Source organism: Ursus maritimus, unplaced genomic scaffold, assembly GCF_017311325.1.
Source record: "Ursus maritimus isolate PB19 unplaced genomic scaffold, ASM1731132v1 scaffold_24, whole genome shotgun sequence".
Taxonomy (NCBI): domain Eukaryota; kingdom Metazoa; phylum Chordata; class Mammalia; order Carnivora; family Ursidae; genus Ursus; species Ursus maritimus.
The window spans coordinates 35,538,093-35,561,949 of record NW_024424897.1 but is presented as its reverse complement, the minus strand read 5'-3'; the positions used below and the strand labels follow the sequence as shown (position 1 = coordinate 35,561,949).

The 23,857-nt window shown below is 38.5% G+C and overlaps 1 protein-coding gene across 5 annotated transcripts in view; it reads left to right on the top strand.

The window, feature by feature from the left end:
* Positions 1–23,857, top strand: part of ACACA (acetyl-CoA carboxylase alpha) — a 281,347-nt gene that overhangs the window by 164,025 nt on the left and 93,465 nt on the right. For all 5 annotated transcript variants that reach the window (XM_008695441.2, XM_008695440.2, XM_008695439.2 and 2 more), the window contains 3 exons: positions 1,629–1,775; positions 16,377–16,646; positions 20,256–20,353. In XM_008695441.2, the coding sequence (XP_008693663.1) occupies positions 1,629–1,775; positions 16,377–16,646; positions 20,256–20,353 (515 nt within the window). The remainder of the gene's footprint in view (positions 1–1,628; positions 1,776–16,376; positions 16,647–20,255; positions 20,354–23,857) is intronic.

Below are 23,857 nucleotides of genomic sequence, written 5' to 3'. Positions count from 1 at the left end.
ATATCTTAACACCACTCATTTCTATCTCGTGTGGGATTTGGTTACTGCCAACTCCAATATTGGGTAGTTCTTTATGAATTAAAAGGGGGAGTAGTGAGGATAGAAGCCTCTGTTAAGTAGAAGAAAGTAAAGGAGACAGCATGCCTGTGATGGTAGTTTACAGTGACCTGTGTGAGGAGTTATGTTCAGGTATGTATCTCTTAAACCTATAATCAAATTATGGATGTTAAAAAAGAGGTTTGAAACTCTAATTCTCTTTTTCCTATTTTCCAAGATAGCCCAGGTCTTTAGCTGATAGCCTAGGTTAATATGATGAGAATCAATGCCGATAACATATACAAATGGATATAGAGTTCATGACACACACTTTAAAGTATCAATTCTTTTGTGTGAGATTTATTATAGCTGAATAAAAACTAGTGTGAGAAAATACGGCATTATGATTCTCATCCTTTATATGAAAATAAATTCCTTTGATCTGTATGGTGAATCATCTCCGTGCTGCAGATTTTTCTTCCGTCAATGGAAGGCAAGAAAAGTACATCCGCAGCAGAAAATGCAACAAAGTATCAAAAGAATACTGAATTTGTCCTTAAAAAAAAAAAAAAAAAATCTATGAATATAGGATTTTTCCAAGTCTCCTAGTCAGTACTACCAGTATTACTACATTTGAATTTTAATAAAGTAATATATGTGGCCTTGGTAAATAGTCTATCTGTAATTCCTGTATTATTCACAAGTACCGAAGATTTCCTTTATGTAGTCATTTGTTTACAAGTTCTCTCTCTAGAAACATAGCTATCTTCATTTAGTATTACCAGCATTATTAGCCTACAAGTTGAGTGTTGGTTCTGTTCCCCAATGCCAGAACTATAAATAGAAATGTCATTCTATATAATTCTCCCTATAGAATAGACATAAACACCGTGATTGGAACATCTGGGTATGAATGCATCATATTGCCTTTAAATGTTGCTTTGAGACAAGCAAAGAAACAACCAGTTCCCACTTCATGAGGCATTTGTTTTGGTAAAACAAAGTTAGAAATGGAAATTATAATGGTTTTTAAGTGGATCAGTCTGCTCAGATTTGAGCAAAATTCAGCCCAATAGATCTGAAAAGGCATTAGAAAGAGGATGCTTCCCCTGACCCTCTAGTAGAAGCTTTATTCTTGCCTTCTCAGGTTTTCTTTGTATTTGCTGAATGTCATAGCACTTTTCCTAGGTCTTTTTCTATTCTTCTGGGTTTTTCTTCCATTTTTTAAAAGAGGGATTAATGGTACTTACTCTGATTTTTATTTTAATTTTCCTGGGGGGGGGTAGTCATGTCTGTTTGTTAGGTCTGTTGTGTTAGTTAATGCTCTAGTGCTGATTCAGAATCACTCAGCAATTTGACTTTGTTGGAAAAGTGCCTGCTTTAGACATGTGAAAAACATTATGTGAAAAATAATTACAAATCTGTTTTTTCACTGAGAATGAGAGGTGCAGAATTTGGCCTAATGCTTTGATGCTCAGCAGAACACTTGGAAAGGAAAGAGCAAAACCAGATTGACTGAAACTTAATATTTATTTTTGTGTATGTTGAATTGCTCATTGTCACTGATGAGTCAAACTTCTCTCCTCCCCTAGTCTCTGATCAAACTCTGGGAGTCTATGTCCACTCAAGCATTCCTTCCATCACCCCCTCTGCCTTCTGACATGCTGACCTATACGGAGCTCGTGTTGGATGATCAAGGTCAGCTGGTCCACATGAACAGGCTTCCAGGAGGAAATGAGGCAAGTAGTTGAGTCCCCTTCCCCCTTTCCTTAATCTCTGTGTCCACTAGTAGCAGCTTTCCATGGAGGTGGTCATTAAATAGCATTAATTTGGATCCTACATTAATTTAGGTGCTACGTAGGTAGCATAGTAGTCTTGCTGGTAGAGGTCTTTAGGGAGAGAATATTGACTAAATATCAAGGAATTATTAATTTTTTAGGTGTGATAATATTTTTTAAATGGTGTTGCAATTTTGTTTTCTAAAAAAGAGTAATTTTTTTCTGTTGGACATACCTATTTAAAATAGTTACAGGTGAAATGATCCAGTGTTTGCTTCAGAGTAATGGAGGGGTGAGATTTCACTATAGATGAAACAAGATTGTTCATGAGTTGTTAATCAAAGCTGGATGATAGGTCCATTGGAATAGACCATTTTCTCTATTCTTGTACATACTTGAAATTTTGAGATTTGTCTATAATAAAAACAGTTAAAATACTGTTTTGCTTTATGTTTTTTTTTTATTTGAATACTTACATACTAGTATACTTTTTTTGGTCATGTTTTCTGTGCTCAGGTAATTTGATATGGTGCTGTTATGATCATGGTAAATATATTCTTAAAGGGGCTCAGTCAGAACCAGGGATTTAAACATAAAAGAAAGTAGCAGAAGCCCATTTCTGATAGTTACCTAAGAATTCATTTTCTGGCATTGGAATCCCCTCTCTTATGGTGCACTGTGAATAATGATACAAAGTCGTATTCTGTCCCATGGCCTGTGTCCTCCTCTTCCTGATTTTATGCTTCTAATGTACAGTTACAATCAAAATAACAAAAATAATAGACCTAAAAAGAGATAGGTTTTTATTTCAACCTTAGATAGAATAGATAAATCTCATTCTTTAGAAAGAGTTATCTTTACCCAGGTATTCTCCATAAACAGGCTGGGTAGACCTTTGGAGGTAATATGTGGCATTTTCCATTTTTGCAGTATCTTTTTCAAAAAATGTTACTGTATATACAAGGTGTGTGCTGTTTCAGTAAGTACACCAGTGGATGCCAAAAGTAGATGAATTGGCATTAAGATGGATGCAAGCATGGGACTAGGTGGAGAATGTCAGACTATAGGAGTTCTTCTAATCTAACGCCTCAACAAATAGCAATGGCGAGAGGTGAAAGGAAGAAAGATGCATGGAATTTTGACGAGAATAGACATATACTTGTTAACACACAAAGTTGTGGTTTGTGCCACAATGTAGCATCTACGTAGTGAGCCCCTCAACAGCAAAGAAAAGCTTCATTGTGTAGACTTAATTTCTGATTCATTCAACAGTGTAGTCTTTAGGAATGGAAGGTACGCTTGTGAACATGGGCCTGAGAGAAAAACGGTTTTAACTAATGTAATTAAAACAAAAAGATGAGATATTTGGCCACGTGAAAGCTAGCAGCACTGCTGTGTGAAACCTCTTGCCATGATCTTTCTCTTCTGCTTTCTCTCTGCTCTCATTCTGTGTTTGAGCGAATGGAGACTGGGGGAATAGTGAAGTCCCAGAGGGACAGAGCTCTGTTCTTGCTGAAATTACAAGCACAGAGCTGCCTGGGCATGAACATGTAGTGTTTACTCTGCCAGTATGAATACAAATAGTCTTATTATACGGGACTCTGTACCCAAAGACCACACACACACACACACACCACACACACACACACACACACACAGAAAAGAATAAAAAAAAAAAAATTAAAGGTTTTTTTTAACCCTTTTAAGACCCAACAAACCTGGGTGGAAGAGGGATGTCTTAAAGAGCCGAAGAGTACTATCATTATGAGGATTAGAGAGTCAGTATAGGGGCCATATGTTTCCCTTTGCCCAGTGCTTTAATAATCTTGAAATCGAGAAATCTAATTGTATTTGAAATTTTTTATATTTTTAGTTTTTTGCTTTTTGTCAGTTCTCACTTTCTTCTTGTTCTACTCTTTTCCCTCCTTAGTTGCCTATTTTCTTTGTTCTCTTTTCCTTTTCTTCACATGATTGACTAGGATTGAGGCGGAGTTGTTAGCTTGCTGTTTCTGAGTCTTTGAGCTCGGGAGGAGTAAGACTGATGTTCTTTTGTGAGCAGTTAGTGACTAATGCCTGGGACGGCTGGTGAAGTCAGTCAGTGGCTGCAGCTAGATTATAGGGCATTGCGCAACAGGAATGAGGTTGGGGTATTAGTATCAAACTCCGTTACCAATAGCTTGAGCATACAATGGTGCATGTCCGCTGAGAAACTGACCAATCTAAAGATGGAGTTTCAGCACTCAGAACCCTGAAGGACAGCTGTGCCTAAGAGATGACGGGGTGTCAGTGGGATGTATTTCCTCATGCTGAGCCCAGTTTTATCGGAGCAAGTTGACTTTCAGCTATTGCAGTTTAATTTTCTTTGGCCAAAGAGACAAGTTTGTCATGAGCCTGGCACTCTACGTATTACCCCAAGAGTGATGTGAAGGGAAAGAAAAGAGCTCATGCTGATGAGATTGGGAGCAAACCTGTCCTGTCCCAAAGAGAATGGGCATCTGAACAGAGCCTTGAGAAATAGTTTTATTAAAAAAAGGAATACAAAACTGACCCATTAATGTTCTGAGAGCCAAGGCTCCATGTAAATGCACTGGTGCTGCATAGACATTAAATCAGCATAATGTGGTGGTCTGCAAAGGTGACGGCTCTACCAGGTCGTCATTGTGGGGGATGCTGCGTTACCTTAAAGGATGGAGTTTCTGGGTTAAAAGCTAGCGCATGGATGTAAGGAATGAAGGTAAAACAAGGGCTTCCTGCAGAGTTTCCCATGAATCGAGATGCTTTTCCCCATAATCAAAGGCAGAAAACCTGTACTTACCAGACCACCGACTGTATGGGTGGCCAGGCTTTCTTCCCTGTTTTTTTTTTCCCCCAGGACAGTAAATAGGTAAAATGGTGATGGGACCAGGAGTTGGAACAATTCAGTTCCATTTAGTTTTAGGTAACTTGTTTGCCATTTGAGAAAGAATATTGGCTGTTTTCAGCAGAGATGTGACCTGCATTTTGAACATTGTACCCATGTTAAAAGCGGGAGAAAGAGAGATTTTCTGATGTGGTGTTAGCCACTTTCCCCTCTCTGTTTTCCTAGTTGTCCCTTCCGCATCAAGAAAGCTATAACTGAAGGCATGCCACCTTATTCATGATGGAAGTAGAGGAGAGCACATTTTTCTCATTGTCAGGTTTGAATGGCATTGCGTTTAGTATGAATTTAGAGTAGGAATAAAAGAGATGTAGACCAAATCTGTGAACTATGTTACTTGCAAATAGCTCCAAAGATGAGTTGTCTAGGGTTTTTTTTTTTTTTTAATAGTTTCAAGTAAAGATGAAAATTGTGGAAAATGTGATTGAAACATAGACTAAACTTATTTCAATTCTAGCGGCTATGATGCTACGGTGATGGGCACCGTATGTAAATACACGGCTAGATGAATGTGTGCTGTTGAGCCTGGACACAGAGGAAATGCAGCTAACCAACAGTTCTACTTTTACTGCTTCTCAATTTTGGAGGAATTGTTTTCATTTTCCTGCCAGTTTGCTAACCTGTTTTGATCATTTGGTGGAAGCCATAATTGCAGGTGGGAACATGTTGAGTAACAGTTCACAATCCACTGCAGCTGCTTGTCGCACTAAATCCTGTTATTAAAAGGCTCAGGCTAAGATCAAGCCAAGGGTGGTAACGGACTTGACAGAGAACAACTTAACTTAGCCTGGTGTAGGACAAAGGAAACACTAGCCTTCGTGAAACCGAGTTTTGTTGTTGTTGTTGTTGTTGTTGTTCTGAAATGTTATTAGCATTCTTTTATTGTATTTCCTTTAACTGCTTTGTGAACTTAGATCATGCATCTCTAAATTGGGCAGTGATGAAAGATAGGATAGGCAACTTTTACAGCACTTTTGGTGTGGACAGAAAGTAGGACCCTGTTTTCCTTACTCTTTTGGCACACAGGCTTTTTAAAAACACAGACCCTCCCTCTCATCTCTCCTGTCATAATGAGAAACTGAGATGAGAAGATTCTCTGTTTAGAAGCAGCTATAATAATTAGGTACAGGATTTGTATTCCGAAAGGATCAGTAATGAAGGACTGGAATTCTTCCGTGGTATTAAATTTTTTCCTTAAAGTTTTTTTCTGGGACATTAGCATATTGGAAATTGAATGCAGTTTAACGATCACCGTCACGCACACTACTACCACACTTAAGAATTGTAGTCACCGCAAGGCTTCATTTCTTCAGATGGGCGCTAGGTGTCAGGGTTTTTCCTTCTCAGCACCTTGGCATTTAGACAAGCCTCTGGAATTGCCCTGTTTGGTGAGGCCGATCCAGTGGTATCTTAACCCCTTTTTTTCAGTTGGTATGGTGGGCTTTGCCTGGTGTTCCTCCAGTAGGCAATTGCATTTTTAACTCTTTCGGTGCAGATCTGGTGAACCTTACTACACATTTTTACAGGACACATTTTTTTTTAGGAAGAGGATGATTAAGGAGGAAAAAAAGGTGTAGATTAAAGTTTAAAGGCTGGTTGCCCTCGTGACTGGTATCTTTTATGCTCTTGGGGTGGAAGGGTAGGGATGGTGGGAATTAGGAATTCAGTTCTAGAACTGCTCAGCCTTGCCCGTAGTTAGTTGTTGGCAATGCGTTGATGTTCAGTTTCAGCAAGGTGTAAGTGTCTGTGATTTTTTTAATTATAAAATATTTTAAACTTACGGAAAAATACAGAGAGTGATATGACGAAAACCCCTGCATCTGCTGACTGCTTAAACAGATCCTATCATTTTCACACTGCTCGTCACTTTTATGTTGTTGTGATCCTTTGAAATCTCTAATTTGAGTATAAAAACAAAAAAAAAATTTAGGAGTTAGTAGGAAAAGGAAATTGGTAAGCTTACAGAAACCTGCAAGATGGGAAGAAATCAGTTAGATCCACTTTGACAATTCTGGCTGGACCTCTTAACCCAAAGGACCTCTTATTTTAGGAAAAACACCATAACCCTCTGTCTGAATTCACCTGGTTGACATTTTCTATGCTCTCAAAGGCATTGTTTGGGTTATCCTGGACTCAAATTCTAGTGGAACCGATTATGCTTTGAAACTGACTGAAGAAGAGTGTGTACATTTGTGGGCTTGAGTCCATTTCTCATGCACACAGAACCCAAATATTTTTCTAGTCTAGCATTAGACTTCTGTGTATTGTTTTACTCGATTTAACCTCAGAATAGCTTCATGAATGTGAAGCTGATTTGGAAGTATTTTACTCTGCTTTTGTTTCATTCTTTTGAAATCAGTTTACCTTTTCATGCTGGGTGTAGAAATTGAGTCCATGTCAATCTTTTAGATACGTGTTAGAAAAAAGGCATATTTGTACTGCAGTATGCTGAAGGTGAGCTTTGAAATAGACCTGAAGAAGGCAGATCTGAAAAACAGGACCATGGTCTGTGCACTGATTGTTCAAGTTATAAAAAGAGACTAATGGTCCTTGCCACCAATCTGTCCCTGAAGATGGGGAAATGTTTGTAAGTGCTTTGAGATCCTCAGCAGAAAAGTATCACACGCCACTGATTACATGTAAACATTCATAATTTGTGCTTGTGTTATTTTTTCATCAAGGGCTTCAAAAAAGGAAACCCTACTCTTGAATCCTTTTAGGCTTAATAAGATATGAATTTCAAGTATAGAAAAAGACAGGTTATGAAATATGTGGTTAAGATAGTTTTATTTAAAACTACTATTTTACCATCTTTGTAAGTGAGCATGTTTGGGTATGAGTCTTTGTCTAAAATGATCCTCACAACCAGAGTTGAGCCCGCCATTAGAAAAATATTGAGGCTAATTTTGAAAAATAGGTCTTCCTGCCACGGAATTACTTCTAATGAATTTCTAACACTCTTCTTTTGGGATTCATTATACTTTGCTTTTTTTTTTTCTTCAAATTTTTATTTAAATTCCAGCTAGTTAGCATGGAGCGTAATGTTATTTTCAGGTGTAGAATTCAGTGATTCATCGCTTACATACAACACTCAGTGCTCATTACAAGTGCCCTCCTTTATCCCCGTCACCTGTTTACTTTGCATATAACTTTTCTCAGAATTCCCTCTAAGTGGCTACTATGGGTATTGGAGATTTTTCAACAGGTGGATTCGTTCGTTTGACTCGTTTCATTATTAGCAAACAAAGGCCCAATGAGCTTGACTGGCTGAAAATCCTAATGCATCCATTGGCCTACTAAAGCAGAACTTGTGGAGGCTCCTCAGTCCCCTTCAAAAGTCAGTCCTAGAGATAGCCTTTAAACAAAAGAATGTACTTGCCAGCATTTTTGTACATCTTAAGTTTTAAGATTTTACTGAAAAAGGATGTGATATAGTAGCCCATGTCAAGCTCCAACTATAAAGGCAATAATGAACATCAGGACAGCAACAGATGACAGCAGAGGACGAGGGGTAGCGTGGCGCGTCAGAGTTCATATTCGTCTCTGTGATTCATGGGCAAGGCTTCTTGAACTGGAGTAGGCCCACTTGCTTAATTTCCATGTCATCCAATTACTCCTGTGCCCCATTTGTCAAACACCCCTGGCTTATGTGTGCTTTATTGCATGTTTAAAAAAAAATTGGTATGTTTCCTAAAAGCATTGTGTGTATATGCATAAAATTACTGTGGTTTCATGTTTATAAATATTGCAGGGAGAGATAACTCCCCTGTTCAAAATTATTGTTTCTAATCTTCAGTAATATTTTCAAGAAATTACCTCTGGGATGAAATTTTTCTGCTCCAAAAATGGTATTTTTCTTACCCTTTTATTGCTTTTTGGAAAGGTTGAGGCAAGTTTGTTCAGCCATTTTTGAATTATCCAAGCATGAAAAAGAGAGTTTTTCAGCTGTTAAGAAAATTGTTTTCAGCTCTTTTATGTGATCATACAACACTAGGCAACGGCGTATGATATCCAGCAGATATTACAATATGGAAAGGCATTGACATTTTTTCAGCATGGTTTTTCTGAATGGCACAAATTATGTCAAATATCGTATTGCCTTGTGGTTTAAAAAGGCACATTTTAACACCCATACAGTATTTTCTACTATTCCATCAGATATGTTTTTTTTCATGAGATTCTAACATGAGTTAATATTGTAATTATTTTTTGATAGTATCTAACTGAAAGTGAAGATTTAATATTCCACACAACATACAAAAGGGGAAGAGGTTGGGGTGCTGCATGGTGTAGTTGGTTAAGCTCTGACTCTTGGTTTCGGCTCAGGTCGTGATCTCAGAGTTGTGAGATCGAGCCCTATGTTGGACTCTGTGCTCAGCATGGAATCTGCTTGTGAATCTCTCTCCTCTCCCTCTCCTGATGATGCTCGCTTGTGCGTGCGCATTTCTCTCTCTCTCCCTCCCTCTCTCTCTCTCTCTTAAATAAGCAAATAAATCTTTAAAAAACAAAAAGAAAAACAAAAGGGGGGAGGTCACACTTTATTATGTATCTGTAAAGGAACTCAAGTTCACATTCCTTCTCGTTGGGTCTTGGTTTTCTCATCTTCAATGTGCAGATAATGCTTAGGTCCATCTCAGCTCTAACGCTCTAGAATTCTTTGTATTGCTGCTCCAGGGCCTTGCAGGATGGTCCTCTGGCATGAGGAGTAGTAAAACAATAGCTACGGGAGGCTTTGCCAGAAAATTTCAACTTTTAGACTTAGCATGGAAAATAAAGCTTTAACATATCAGCCACAGTCTCACCTATATTTAAGTCCACATAGAAAACTATTATTACAGCTGAACTGAAAGTGAGGAGATATAAGAGAGGCAACCATGGCAAAGATATTCTTTTACTGCTTCCCACAGCATAGCTACAGTTGATGGATGTTTCTTACATTCTTAAAAACACAATCCTGTCCTGTTTTGCCCCTCAGCTTTCCCTTCAAATTTATTGGTTGAGCTAATATTAGTATTTTATTTTGTAGTAACAGCAGCTTTGGAAAGTGTACGTGTGTGTGCGTGCATGCATGTGTACAGTTGCACATTCGGCTCACACTGATAGTACAATTAATGTTGATGTCAATTTTGGTGTTAATTTTGGGTCATGATTAGTGTTGACACTTTGTGTCAGGCTAATGGCATTTATGGGCACCATCAGAATAAATGTTAATATTGTCATGTTTTTAGTATCTGTTATAGTAACATGAAACCAAGGTCCTCCCAGGAGAAAAAATACATGTATGGATAGATAGATAATGCCTTTCTGTGTCGCTGGTGTTACTCAGCGAGAAAATGACATCTCAGGGCAGAATCCTAATCACTGTTTGGAGCATCAGAAATAATGATCACCTCTGATCGGGGGTTGTGAATAATTCATTCGGTTTGATTTTCACATCCTGTCCAGTGATACTTTTCAAACCAAATGTGTTTCTACAGGAAAATAATGGTCCCACTTCTTATGGAAATACTGTGGCACAAATCATTTTACCCACATAAAAACAGTTAAATAAGACTGTTCTTTTCTGCTTGCTTTCTCCTCCCCATCCCCTCCTCCCTCACTTGCGTGTGTTTATTCCGGAATCAGACTGTGGCCAAAGAAATATTTTCTTCCTTAGGACTTGCGTAAGACAGATATTTATTTCTGCTCATCTTTTGCTTATTCACACTAACTCTTTTGGGTTTTTTTTAATAATAATATTTTTTTATTATATTATGTTAGTCACCATACAGTACATCCCTAGTTTTTGATGTAAAGTTCCATGATTCATTAATGGGCTAGCCCGGTGATGGGTATTAAGGAGGGCACATATTGCATGGTGCACTGGGTGTTACACACTAACTCTTTTGATCCTCTTCCCTTTTTTCATTTTAATTAGTTTGGGTTGATAACCCTAAACCTAAGAAACGTGCTAATCGGAACATCCTGTTATCAAAAATCATCTGAAATTACATATTTTTAAATTATTTATGGCTATGTTAATGAAAACGTAATTGGCAGGAAGTGGGTGGAACCACTTGGTAAGTCAGTGGTCAGGAGAGAAGCTTGTGCACTGCCCCGGCCTCGGCGCCTGAGTCTGAACCTCCTGAGGCCATAAACCCACCCACTCTGGCAGACCCTCTCAGGCTGCTGCCCTCAGTCCTGGAGTGTCATTTTCACCAGGTTGCTCCTGCATCAAAGCACTGGAGGGAGAGAAGCTGGAAGAAGGGGATGCAGTGATGGAATTTCCTTTCGTTATTATTTTTCAGTTAATGGACTAGGCAACTTGGGCTTAGGTGAAATCAGTGAATGTCACATTCCTAATCACATTGTCACACTTGTGTATGCTTTTATAGTGATTGCAGAATTTTCAATATAAAGTCTCCATTGTGTATATAACATAGATAGACCCATCTATATAAAGTAATTTGACTGAAAAACTTACAGTGTCCTAATTAAATAGGGGGAGAATATGACTGTCTTCTGAAGTAATGACCCAATCCTCTGAGACAAAGCTATTCTTAGATAGCATATTTTGAACCATTTCTCCTGAATGTTGTGACCCTTTTTTTTTTCTCCCTCTCTCTCTCTAAATCTAACAAGGGCAGGGGGAAGCGTTTCTCAACCTACTTCTCATCATCAGACAGAAAGTATTTTGCATTCAGAAACCATTTCCAGTATCAAATTCAATTTTGTCAAGTGATTAGTTGAGTTTGGTAGAGAATAATTTAAAAACACAAAGCTGGAAATGGCCGTGGTGCTTCTGCACTGGAGGAGAGCGGTTGCTGTTCTCAAGTTGCAAGCCCTCTTCCAATGACTGTGGATCACAAGGCGGATTATTGTGTTACATGTCTTTGCAGCTGTTATAGACCTGCATCTGTTGACACCATGTGTTCCTAACCCGGGCTGCTGGAAGACATAGGGGAGTGGGTGAATGGATACCTTGCCTGCCTATCAGTGCGAACGTCCTTTTATGTACATATGTTTGTAAAGCTCTTTAGCCCCCTTCAAGATGAAAGGCTCTGTATAAATATAAGCTTTCGATTTTAGTACATGTTTGTAATACATGTGGTACAGTCCTAAATATGTATTTAGCTGATAGGCACTGTTCTTGTCTATTGTACAAATATTGACTTTAAAAGTATAAATATGTATTTAACCATCAGACCAGAAAAACACTGAAGCAGTTACTTCTCAGGTAGAGATATTAATATTGTATAAACCTATATATACATATGTTTACATTCTACTACATTATTGCAGAGCATTTCTTTTTTAAAAGTGAAACGTTAGCCCCAACAAACTAAGGCAGTTCTTCATATTCTTCTCCCTTCGAGGTGAGTCTTTATTTTTAATTTTCATGTGTTTCTCTCTCCTTCTAACTTTATATAAATCTGATCTGTTGCGGTAAGACTAAAATGTAGAGTCACCTTTTGTAAAGTATGAGAAATCCTCAGGCTGGGGAGATACTTTTCCCTTTAAAAAAAATTTTTTTTTATGGTATGCTAAAGTAGAGATAATAATATAAGTTTTCATATACCTGTCCCTCAGCGAAGAGCTCTGGTAGTCTTTTCTTAGTTCCTTTTTAAACTTATATCGCATTGACAATTTTAAACACATTTAAGGAGAATTTAGAGAATAGGGAAAAAAAGCCCTACACAAGCCCATCATTCTAAAAATAATTATCATCTCATTTTGCTATTTTTTTTTTCATTTCGTCCCCATTTCCCCCCCGCCGCCCCAACACGCCTGTAGATAGTGTTGTAACATTACGTGCCAGATGCTGTTTTAAGGCTCACCATGGATTTAATCCTCACAACAAACTTTATAGAAGAGGGTATTATTACCCCATTTTACTGATGAGGAAACTGAGGTACGTAGAGGTCAGGAACTTACTCCAAGTCTGGCTTCTGAGTCTCTGTCCTTAACCACCACACTCTTTTGCGTCTCACAGTTATTATGGTATACAGACAAGTTTGTTTTACCACTTCTTCAAATTTAGTATCATATCATGGGTATTTTAATATGCTATTCATAGTCTTCATAGCCATCATTTCGTAAGGCTGTACAGAATACTAATGATGACCTTATTAGCCTGTTTACCTCCCTCCAAAAGAGGGAAAAGTTTTTATCATCACATTTATTTTTTAACTGTTTATCTTAAAATAGATTTACAGAAAAGTTACGAAGATAGTACAGAGAGTTCCTAATGTTAACATCTTACGTTGTTCTTTTTGCTCAAATAATCTTTGTCTGCTGAAAGAGGTGTGTTAAAACATATCTAAGTGAAACCATTGATTTTTCTAATGTTGACATTTTGTATAAGCATGGTATAATTATCAAAACTTTGAACTAACATTGGTACAATACTAATAAGTAAAATACAGACTTTGTTTTGGATTTCACCGGTTTTTCTACAAATGTCCCTTTTCTGTTCCAGAATATCACATTGCATTTAGGTGTCAGTGACGTTTATGTCTGTGTTATAACTGATGTTCATCTTTCCATATTGTTTCCGCTAATTGCAATGGCACTAGTCTGGAATATGCTTCCTTAATTTCTCTAGTAAAGGAAATTCTGTGAACTGTATTTTAAAAAATAAACATACTAGCTATAAGGACAACTTAATTCTTCTACGCCTTAGTTTTCTCATGGCAATAATTTGAGAACTTTTTATAATTGGAAGAATTGAGACTGTATGAAATTAAGTGATTGGTCCAAGATGATAACAGCTAGAATAAAGCTGAGATTTGGACCAAGGTAGGCTGACACTCCCCAGGCCAACCTCTTAACTATTGTCAGTATTTGTCCATATTTAGTATAGTACAGCATGTGATAGGTGTTCAGTTAATGGTAGCTATTATTCTTATTATTTTTTAAAAACATAGTTGAATGATGTTTAGGACTGTTTTTCTGTGATCCCTAGAGATAAGTCATAGACAGTTTTCTAAGCCCTTGGTGTTGACTATTTTCCAAGAATCATTTAAAAAATGAAATGACTGTGGAACCAGCAAATATTTATTACTCCCATATTATGTGTAGGGATCCTGCTAGGCACTGGAGGAGATGATATAATGGTTTAGGCTGGCAAGCTAAAAACGGTCCTAGGCAATATATGATTAATTATCAAATGAATTCTCTACATGAAGGTCTTAGTAGGAGATCGGAGAAGAAAGGGGTCACTTGAGGCTAGGCAAAGCTTTACTGAGGAAATGGAATTTGAATGAATCTTTTTGGAATGGGTGAGATTTGGATAGATTGAGAGGAGAGAAACGGGCAAATTCTGTATGTTGAAGTTAATATAATAGGTTACCGTTTGGGATAGTTGATTCATCAAACCCGTAGGCATGGTTACTTTTGTATGTGGGGACACTGAAGCTCAATACAGTTGTTTTTCCAAGGTCACACAATCAGCAAGTGATAAGGCCTGTATATGGATCCAAGTTAGTTTGACTCCAAAGCCCATTTTCTCCATTATCTGCCCTACCGTTTCTGGCCTACTAATTGAACAGTTAGCAATAAAATCTGAATTTCAGGATAAGTTGAGCAATAGATGCTTTCTTGGATGTTTATCCGTTATACTTACTCAAAACTTAATCTCTTCTGGTAGGGAATCTGACTATACAAAGACTGGGATAGAACTCTCTGTTCTGTAATGGTACTTTTAAAGGAGGAGGGAGGTGGTCGATGAGGACCACACTTTGGAAAGACATTGATAAAGAGTAGTGTGTTCTTGGTGCTGCTGTGTTGACACCTAATTAGAAGTCAATATTGCAAGCATAATGACCTAGCCAATTGCTGAACTGACTGCCCAAGTGACACAGTTAGAGTCCCCAGGTAATAACAAAAGATAAGAGTATTATTTGCCTGCCCAGTACCACACAGACACAATGTTTGCATTAGCATGCAAATGCTGAAGTAGTCTTCAAGGCTTGTTTCTAAGCTACTTCTAGCCTAGGTGGCTAAGGTTAATATATCATAAAATTTGGTGTAAAACCCAATCTTCCTACCTACAAATGCATTTAGAGGAAATAGCTTTTCCTTCCTGAAAAACAAAAGAGATGTTAGGTTAGAGGGCCACGTGAGAAGGCAGGTGTAAAATATTTCTCCCCACACAGGCATTATATTAGCGAGCTTCTTAAAAACCATGACCAAAGTTATCCCGATGTTTGCAGTTTCTCCCTGCTATATTTTGGAAGATCTGTTTCTCCTTCCTTTCTGTGTCTTTAATGAGCAGATAGAGTAATACCTTATCTCGGAAGGTGATTGGATTTTTTTGTGTGTGTATTATATCCATTTTGATTTGTATTTGGCCAATGGTATGATACATTAAATAGTTTATATTTATCTGTGAGTGTTTCATATATATATTTCTTAATGCTGAGAATCACAAATAGCTGTGTGGAAAGCTTCAACCAGCCTGATTACAGTGGATGTGCAATTGGATTGAGGAATGTGTACTCAGAGCTTATGATCACTGGCCCGGTTGAGTCTGGGTGATGCATGTGGCTTTCCAGGGATGCTGCTATTTACATCTGTTAATGGCCCTTCTTGATGGCCGGCTCCCCAATGAGGTGATATGCAGCAGCCTGGGGATGAGGGACCAAGGCTGCAGATGTGGCTGGGCTCCATTAGGCAGGACCAGGAATGCTCATCTGGTAGGCTTTGTGTTTGGGAGCGAGTGGAGGGGGTGGGAGTGTGTGTGGGGGAGACAGAAAGAAATGGGGGGAAAAAAAAGAATGGAAAACATTACTTATCCGGGTATAGGGAAACAGACAGGCAGGCATGAAAAACTGCAGCTGTAACTGGGGTGTGAGTGAATAGAAAAGAAATGGAACTAGCAAATAAACAAGTAGGATTGACTAGATCTCATATAGAAGGGGATTAAAAGAAGAGAGGGCTGGGAGGGTTTGGGAAGAGACATGTCACCCCCTGCCTTCTGAGTCAATATCATTTATTCATGTGGCTGGTCAGATGCTACTGAACAGAGAACAGAGATTTACATGTATCGTTCCTTGTGTGCTTTGGTTTTCTGGTGCCGGAAGAAAGTGGCAAAAGATGCTTACAAGGATGCAGTGTTGAGCTCTAGTGAATTCTTGCAGAAATGGAAGATACCTAAGGCAAGCCGGTAAAGAACGCTGCTATTACTCCTGTCAAGTGCTAGAGAACAGTGAAAGGATCCAGGTTCACAAAAGTGGTATAGTTCGTGACAGGTGATTCTCTTTCTGGTCTCCTCACATGTGTAAGAAGCTTCTCAGAAAGAATCTCACAGAAGATGGAACTAGATTGTTAGTAGATAGGATAGTAACTTAGGGAGTTTGGGATTTAATTCCCTGCACCATGGCATTCTTCCACGTGTGTCTTGAGTGCATTTAGACTTTGGTTTTTCCATCTTTAAGCAGATTGACACCACTGTGAAATACATAGTAAGCCAGCTATTCTCACCATAACCTAGAGAAGTGTGCTAGAATGTTTGTTTTAGTTTCCCACAGGAAACTTGGCTCTTCAGCACTATATATCTTTACATGAAGGCTGTGTCTAAGGTATAGTCTGATACCTTCAAGGAACCTGAAAAAAATTCTGCATGTAAGAAGCTTCTATTTATTTGTTTCTCTATGCCTTTGCAGATTGGCATGGTAGCTTGGAAAATGACCCTTAAAAGTCCTGAATACCCAGAAGGCCGAGATATCATTGTTATTGGGAATGACATCACATACCGAATTGGGTCCTTTGGGCCGCAGGAGGATTTGCTGTTTCTTAGAGCTTCTGAGCTTGCCAGGGCAGAGGGTATCCCACGCATCTTTGTAGCAGCCAACAGTGGAGCAAGAATTGGACTGGCAGAAGAAATTCGTCATATGTTTCATGTGGCCTGGGTAGATCCTGAGGATCCTTACAAGGTACAGACTAAGCAAAGATAAAATTTCAAGACAATATATGGGTGTGTGTGTGTGTGTGTGTGTGCATGCGTCTACACAAATAAAGAGGTTGGGGAAGAGGTAGAGGTTTAAGTTCAAAAGTCAGCACTTACAGTGAGCCATAACCATGTTGGAGACAAATTGTCTCTCAGTATATTCACCTAGTTTTTTTTTCCCTCCAGCTTTGAAATAGATTGCTGTTTCTTGGGTTGAACACTAGAGGAAATAGATATGCATTCAGCATGAGACATGCTAAGCCAGAAATATCTATCTTTAAACTATTCCACTGTGGCTTCCAGGACTTATGGTCAGTCATCTACAAAAGCCCTTGTATCCTCAGCTTCTTCTCTGATTGTTCTGTACTTGAAATCTGCCTATCCTCTAAAGACACCCGCTTTCCCTGTAGCCCTCTTAAAGAGTGACTGATATCTCTCTTCTCTCTTTCCCTTGTCTCACTGAGCCTGGAGAGAGAAGAGTGTCTTCTTTGTGCCTCATCACTACTTCCAGGCCCTTCTCCCCCACCTTTCTCTCTGGAAACGCCTATCTTCGAATCTCATGTCATCAGACTGTGCCACACCACCACTTACTAGAGTGGTCCCCACCTCTTCGGTCACTCCTTCTCATTCTTTGCATGTTTTATTTGCTGGCACACTGTCACTCTCCCCAACATAATGAGCCCTGTTATAATTCTGGGTGACTTCTATATCCATATACACGATCCATCCCATAATTCAGCCTCTTAGATCCTTGACTTCCTGTCTGCCTCCTCTTCCCCATGATCTTGATTTCAGCCATCCCTTTCTTTGCCACCCCTCCATCCTGTGTTTCCAACTCTTTCTCTGTAGTACACCAACTCCAGCAATCCTTTGAACCCACCGGAACCTGCAGCTGTCGGTGCTCCCACCTTCTATCCTTCTCTCCCTCACATGCTCAGCTTACATTCTATGGTCAATCATAGGTTAATCATTATAATTGTATTATAATTACCACCTTCCCTATACCCTCAACTCTTTTGCTTCTCTCCTTATTCTGCTTACTCTGTCTCTTTACAAAAAACCTTGTTTAAAGCCAATATTCTCCATCTACTCACATACGTGAACCTGCATAGCTGAACGCTGATAGAGAAAAATATCCCGTGCTATAGACTGGTCTTACTTTAAATTCATGTATGAGCCTCCCGAATGACAATTTCACATCTTCTCCTCTCTCCTTAAACTGCCGAAACCCTCTTGCCCCCTCCCCCCTCTTAGCTGACGACCTTGCTCCCCAGTTCACTGAGGAATTAGAAGGAACGAGAAGAGAGCATCCACAAGCTCTCACATATCTGCATCTGTGCCTTTATTCTCTGCCATCCCCCCTGTACTTTGGATGAACAGCCCCTGCTCCAATCTACGGCCAATCACTCCTCTTACACGCTTAACCCTTTCCTTCTTGCATCCTCGTTTTTCCCCCTCTACTGAATCTACTTAGTCCTCCATTCACTATCCTTATTGACACCAAAGCTTCTTGAAAGAATTGTCTCTTCTTGCTATCTCCAGATACTCTCGTCCCATTCCTTTGGAACCCGCTTCAGTTAGGCGCGCACCCTCACCAGCCCACTGTAGCTGCTTTGTCGGGGGCATCGTGGATTCCATACCGTGAAATTCTGTCATAACTCTCAGTCTTCATCTGAGTTATTCGATGTCTCAGCAGCCTTTGACACAGTTGGTCACTCCTTCATCCTTGAAATACATTCTCCTCTTGGCTTCTACGGCCCCAGAGTCTCCTTTTTATCTTCCTAACTGCTCCTCTTCAGTCTCCTTCACAGAGACATCTTCTAAATGTAAGAGTGTTTCAGGGGATGATGGAAATAGTCTATATTTTGACTATGGTGGTGATTTCCCAAGTATCAACATTCATCAGAACTCATCACACTTAAAATCAATGAATCAATGAATTTTATTGCATGTAAATTATACTTCAATAGAACTCATATTAAAAGTGTATAAAAATTGTTGGTGACTGTGTTTCTTTTTGGGGTGATGGAAATGCCCTAGAATCAGAGAGTGGTGATGGTTGCACAGCATCAGAATATACTAAAAACTACTGAATTTTTCATTTTAAAATGTCCAGTTTTGGGGTGTCTGGCTGGCTCAGCTGGTGGAGCATGTGACTCTTGATCTCGGGGTTGTGAGTTCAAGCCCTACATTAGGCATAGAGCTTACTTTAAAAAATATGGCCAGTTTTGTGTTACATGAATTTTAACCCAAGGCCCTACATAGCTTTACCTTCCAATACCACCCTGCCGTCATCTCTTGCTGCAGACAGTCTTACTCCACGCTGGCTTCATAGGCCTGCTTACTCTTTCTGGAACTTCATGAGGCACAGTCATGCCTCCGCACTTCTGCACCTACAGTTCCTTCTGCCTAGAATCCCCCCCCACACACACACACACATCCTGATATCCTTGTGTTTTGTTTCCTCTGTTCTTTAAGGCCTTACTCATATGCCACTTTCAGTGAAGCCTTCCCTGGGCCTTTCTTTCTAAAAGTTCAACCCTTGCAACGCTTGTCTCCTTTCTCGACTCTTTCTTTTTTTCCTTAAACATTATAATCTCATTAATAGTATACGTTTTATCTATTTGTGTATTTTCAGTCTCTCTCACTAGTATTTAAGTTCCATAAGGCCAGGAAATTTTGTCTGTTTTGTTCATTCCTGTTTTTCCAGTGCCTGGAATAGTACCTTATGCATAAGAGGCACTCAGTAAATATGTGGTGACTGACATACTAATGACCCTCAGCACTACAAGGTTCTTGTCATAAGTTATACAAATTCAGTGGCAGATTCATGTCTCTCCCATGTTGTGCTCACTGGGGGACAAATTCATTGAGTTAAACGCTGGCATAATTTCTCACAGTATTTAAAACGTCGTCTTCTGCTTACTTACTTTCTTTCTTTCTTTTTTTTTCTTTTGGCTGCGTGACTAATTCACTTAAGTTAAACACATGTATCCTATAACCCTACTTTGTGTGTGTATGTATGTGCAAAAATAATTACAAAAAGTTAGTATAATTTTTTAAATGTAAATAGAAATTACGAGTTGTTTATTGAAAACAGCAAAAAGCATGAATTCAGCGTTCACTGGTGATTATCACTGCGTAGAGTTCCGATTTTAATATTGCCCTCCCAGCTTTGTGACCCTTTCGATTATCTCTTACCTATTTATATTTTGATTGTGCTGTGGATTTGAGAACCTAAAGAATAGTAATCCACACAGTTCTTTAATTTTGTGTTGACATCTTTAACAGAGGTGTCACAAAAGATCAGAAAATGACCCTTTAACCCTGATGAAAATGAAGTGGGTGGAATATACTTGCAGTTGTAGCTACAAGATATCTTGTTTCAAGGACAGTCAGTGGCTGGAGAAATAGGCACCTTCCATCTTTCAAAGGAGAACTGTCGATGCTGGTATTGTATTTGACGAACTCTAGGAAACGATGTGGCACGATTTAAAGCTGGCTTTGGAAGAAGCTGTGTTATGCATGCTCTGCTGGGACTTCTGGTTATGTGCTGATGGCAAATAATGAGTTAAAAACTCTTTGTGCTTCACAGGGATACAAATATTTATATCTGACCCCTCAGGATTACAAGAGAGTCAGTGCTCTCAACTCTGTCCACTGTGAACATGTAGAGGACGAGGGAGAATCCAGGTAGGTGTACATGTAGTAGAATAACTTGGCCATGGATTAAAGAAAGGAGAATATGATCATTTCTTCCTCACTGTCCTGCTGATCATGACCTTGAAGAGCAGTGAAGATTGCTCGTTACGTGATCTGGAACTCTTAGGTTTGTATCGTAGCTCTACCACTAATTAGCTGAAAGACCTTATTGATTGAGGTTTTTAAATTATGTTCATAGCATTTATTCATTTTAGAAAAGTTGGAACATGTAAATAATTATGAAGAAGAAATAAAAATCAGCTACAATCCTACCGAGAGATAACAATTTTTTTTTTAAGATTTATTTATTATTTTCGAGAAAGAGGGCGCAAGTGTGAGCTGGGGGAGGGGCAGAAGGAGAGGGAGAGAGAGAAAATCTGTAGCAGACTCCCCTCTGAGTGCAGAGCCCCTCCTCCCCCCATGGGGCTCGATCTCATGATCCTGAGATCATGACCTGAGCAGAAATCAAGAGCCGGACTCAACCAGCTGAGCCACCCCGGTGCCCGAGAGATAACAATTATTAATGTATATTATATTCTTGCTGTCTTTTCTGTATATATAGGCCTTCTTTCTACATAATCAGAATCATAATAAAAAACTCTTTTGTAATTTGTTCTTTTCACTAAAAACTATTTTGGGGGAAATTTTTATGTATTCTTAAAATATTTTTTGAGAATATGATATTTAATGGCTTCATAGTATTTTATCATAATAAATATATATTTTTTGAACATTCAGATTATTCCCACTATTTACTGCTATATTCCTGGGCTAAATGCTTTTTTATAAAAACTTTTAGGAATATCTCTCATTATTCCCTTTTGGCTAATTCTTAAAAGTGGAATTACTGGCCAAAAATATGTCTATTTTAAAGATATTTTTGATAATTTCAGATTGCCCTCCCAAGATCTGCACACCCATCAGCAATATGAGAGTATTCCCCTTTAATTTTTCTCCCCCCTTGCCAATATTGATTATTGTCAATTAATAAGATAAAAACAACAATTACTTTAACTGGTATTTTTGAATACTAGTGAGGTTAAACATTTTTACAATCTATCTGCAAGTGTTTTCCAGAATGTTAATCAACTACTCCAGTATCATTTATTGAATAATGCATGCTTTCCTCACTTTTATAATAATCTCAACTCAATTACTAGGCTTTGTATTGTTTTTTTTGTGCTGTCTGTTCTTGAGCTAATGCCACATTATTCTAACTATTCTAATGGGGCAGATTTCCCCACATTCTTAATTTTTTTCACTATGTTTTATTAGCTATTTTTATCTTTTTATATTAGACTCATTTTTTTAATTACCAAAACTTTCCGTAATGATTTTGATTCAAATTACATTACATTTATAAATTAATTTAGGAAGATCTGACATCTTCATAATATTAACTTTTCCCAGCAAGAAACATGGTATATGTTTTTCCATTTATTCAGGTGTATCTTTTAAAGTTGTTGTTTTCTTCGTGTAGGTTATGCTAGAAGTTCCCAGTCTTTCTTGATTCATAACACCCTTGCTGTCTCAGTAATGTTTTCACAGCACCTTTGGGCTAAAAGATATACCCAATGTTTCTGTTTATTAAGTAGTCAGACCCAAACAACTTCATAAGTATCTATATTCTAACGATAATTATTTGGGAAGTATCAAACACATAAATGGAAAGCCTTTTTTTTTTCATTTTTAAATAATTACAATTACTTACTAATGGGATATCTGCATCTGTACGAAATCTCAAGACAAATCCAAGATTCAGCTTGGATATAGCCACCCTTGTTTCTTATTCTGGACTGATTTTTTTTGTACAGAACTTGGGTTTTTTTTTCACAGAAACTGAAAACCCAGCTTGCAAAGATAGGACACTGTCAAAAGGAATGGAGCATTGTCTAATGTTTAATTATGAACTACCTAAACCTAGTAGTTCATGTGGAACCCAACAGATATTACATAACATAGTGTTTCTCCCAGATACTTAAAATATCCTGCAGTGCCCCTGGCATTGCACTGTGACGCCAGAGGTACCGTGGTGCACAATGTGGGTATAAGGGGATCTTGCCACTTTTTAAATGTTGATTCCTAAATATTTTGCACTTTTTCTTGCTATTCTGAATGGGATTCTTCCTCCCCATTGTATTTTTTAACTCTTTATTAAAGATATTTTAAAAAACTATTGATTTTGTGGGGCACCTGGGTGGTTCAGTCAGTTAAGCGTCTGCCTTCGGCTCAGGTCATGATCCCGGGGTCCCAGGATCGAGCCCTGTATTGGGCTCCCCACTCAGCGGGGAGTCTGCTTCTCCCTCTCCCCTCCCCCCCTTCGTGCTTTCTCTCAAATAAATAAAATCTTTTTTTAAAAAAAGCTATTGATTTTGTATATTGCTTTTGTTAAAGCAAGTCATTTTTCTCTCCGCTACAGTTTCCTCATCTGTAAAATGAAGATTAAGTAAATTAATAAATGTAAAGCCCTTAGCACAGCACTGAGTACATAGTTAGCAGCCAAAAATCCTGGCCACTATTATCTGTAATAATAGGATTTTACCTATCACAGTGGATTGCTGTGAGGATCAAAAATAATATGTATTTACGAATGTGTTTTGTTAATTGTATTATACCATACAAAGATTTTTATTACAAATAACATTAAAATTTAGTACTACTTCAAAGAATGATAGTCTTAATGGTAGAAGACTCAGAATGTAGAGCAGAAAACAGGAAATTTGTATTCTTTTTCATGTAATACAAAGGGAGAAGATGCCATTTAGCAAGACATGAATACCTGTGAAGCGATATGTAGTCCTTAGGAGGGAAAAGATCTGCTTTGCAGGGAAGGCTGACTGGACCCATGAGTGTTTGTGACTACATTGGCATGTGAGCCTTCCAAAAAGGACACTTTAAGCCCCCCTCCAATTATTGTGGCTCATTAACCCCTTAAGGGAGATTAGCTTTACCTGCAACATAACTGTAGAATTTAGAGCCTAGGTACAGAGCAAAAGGAAGAATTGGAGAATTCCTGGGAGAGGCTAAAAATAGAAAGGCAAGGGAATCTGGGAAGCGAAGATGCAAAGCCAGAGGCCAAGGATAAGGGCAAAGGGAGGAAATTGGTAGAAGGTTAGAAGTAAAGAATGAAGAGAACAGAGAAATATGAGGGCAAAAAAAGTAGTTTAAGAGCCACTGTGGGATATTTATTTATTATTTCAATTTATTAAGCTATGCCCAGTGCCAAGCTTTCTGGGTACACACAGAACAGTAAATAATATACACCATTCTCTACTTCCAATTTTGTATTTTTCCTTTCTTTTATTAGTTGCATTCCCCATCTCCCACTTCCCATTATCAGCTATCACTCCTAATCCCCTGCCAAGAAGACGGATGAGTGGTTCCCACTGGATCCACAGGATGCTTTCTGGACACTTGGCCAGTATTTCACTTCCACACACATTCCACTTGCCCCTCCAGAACATCAGGGCCAGGACCCCTCCTTGTATGTACAGA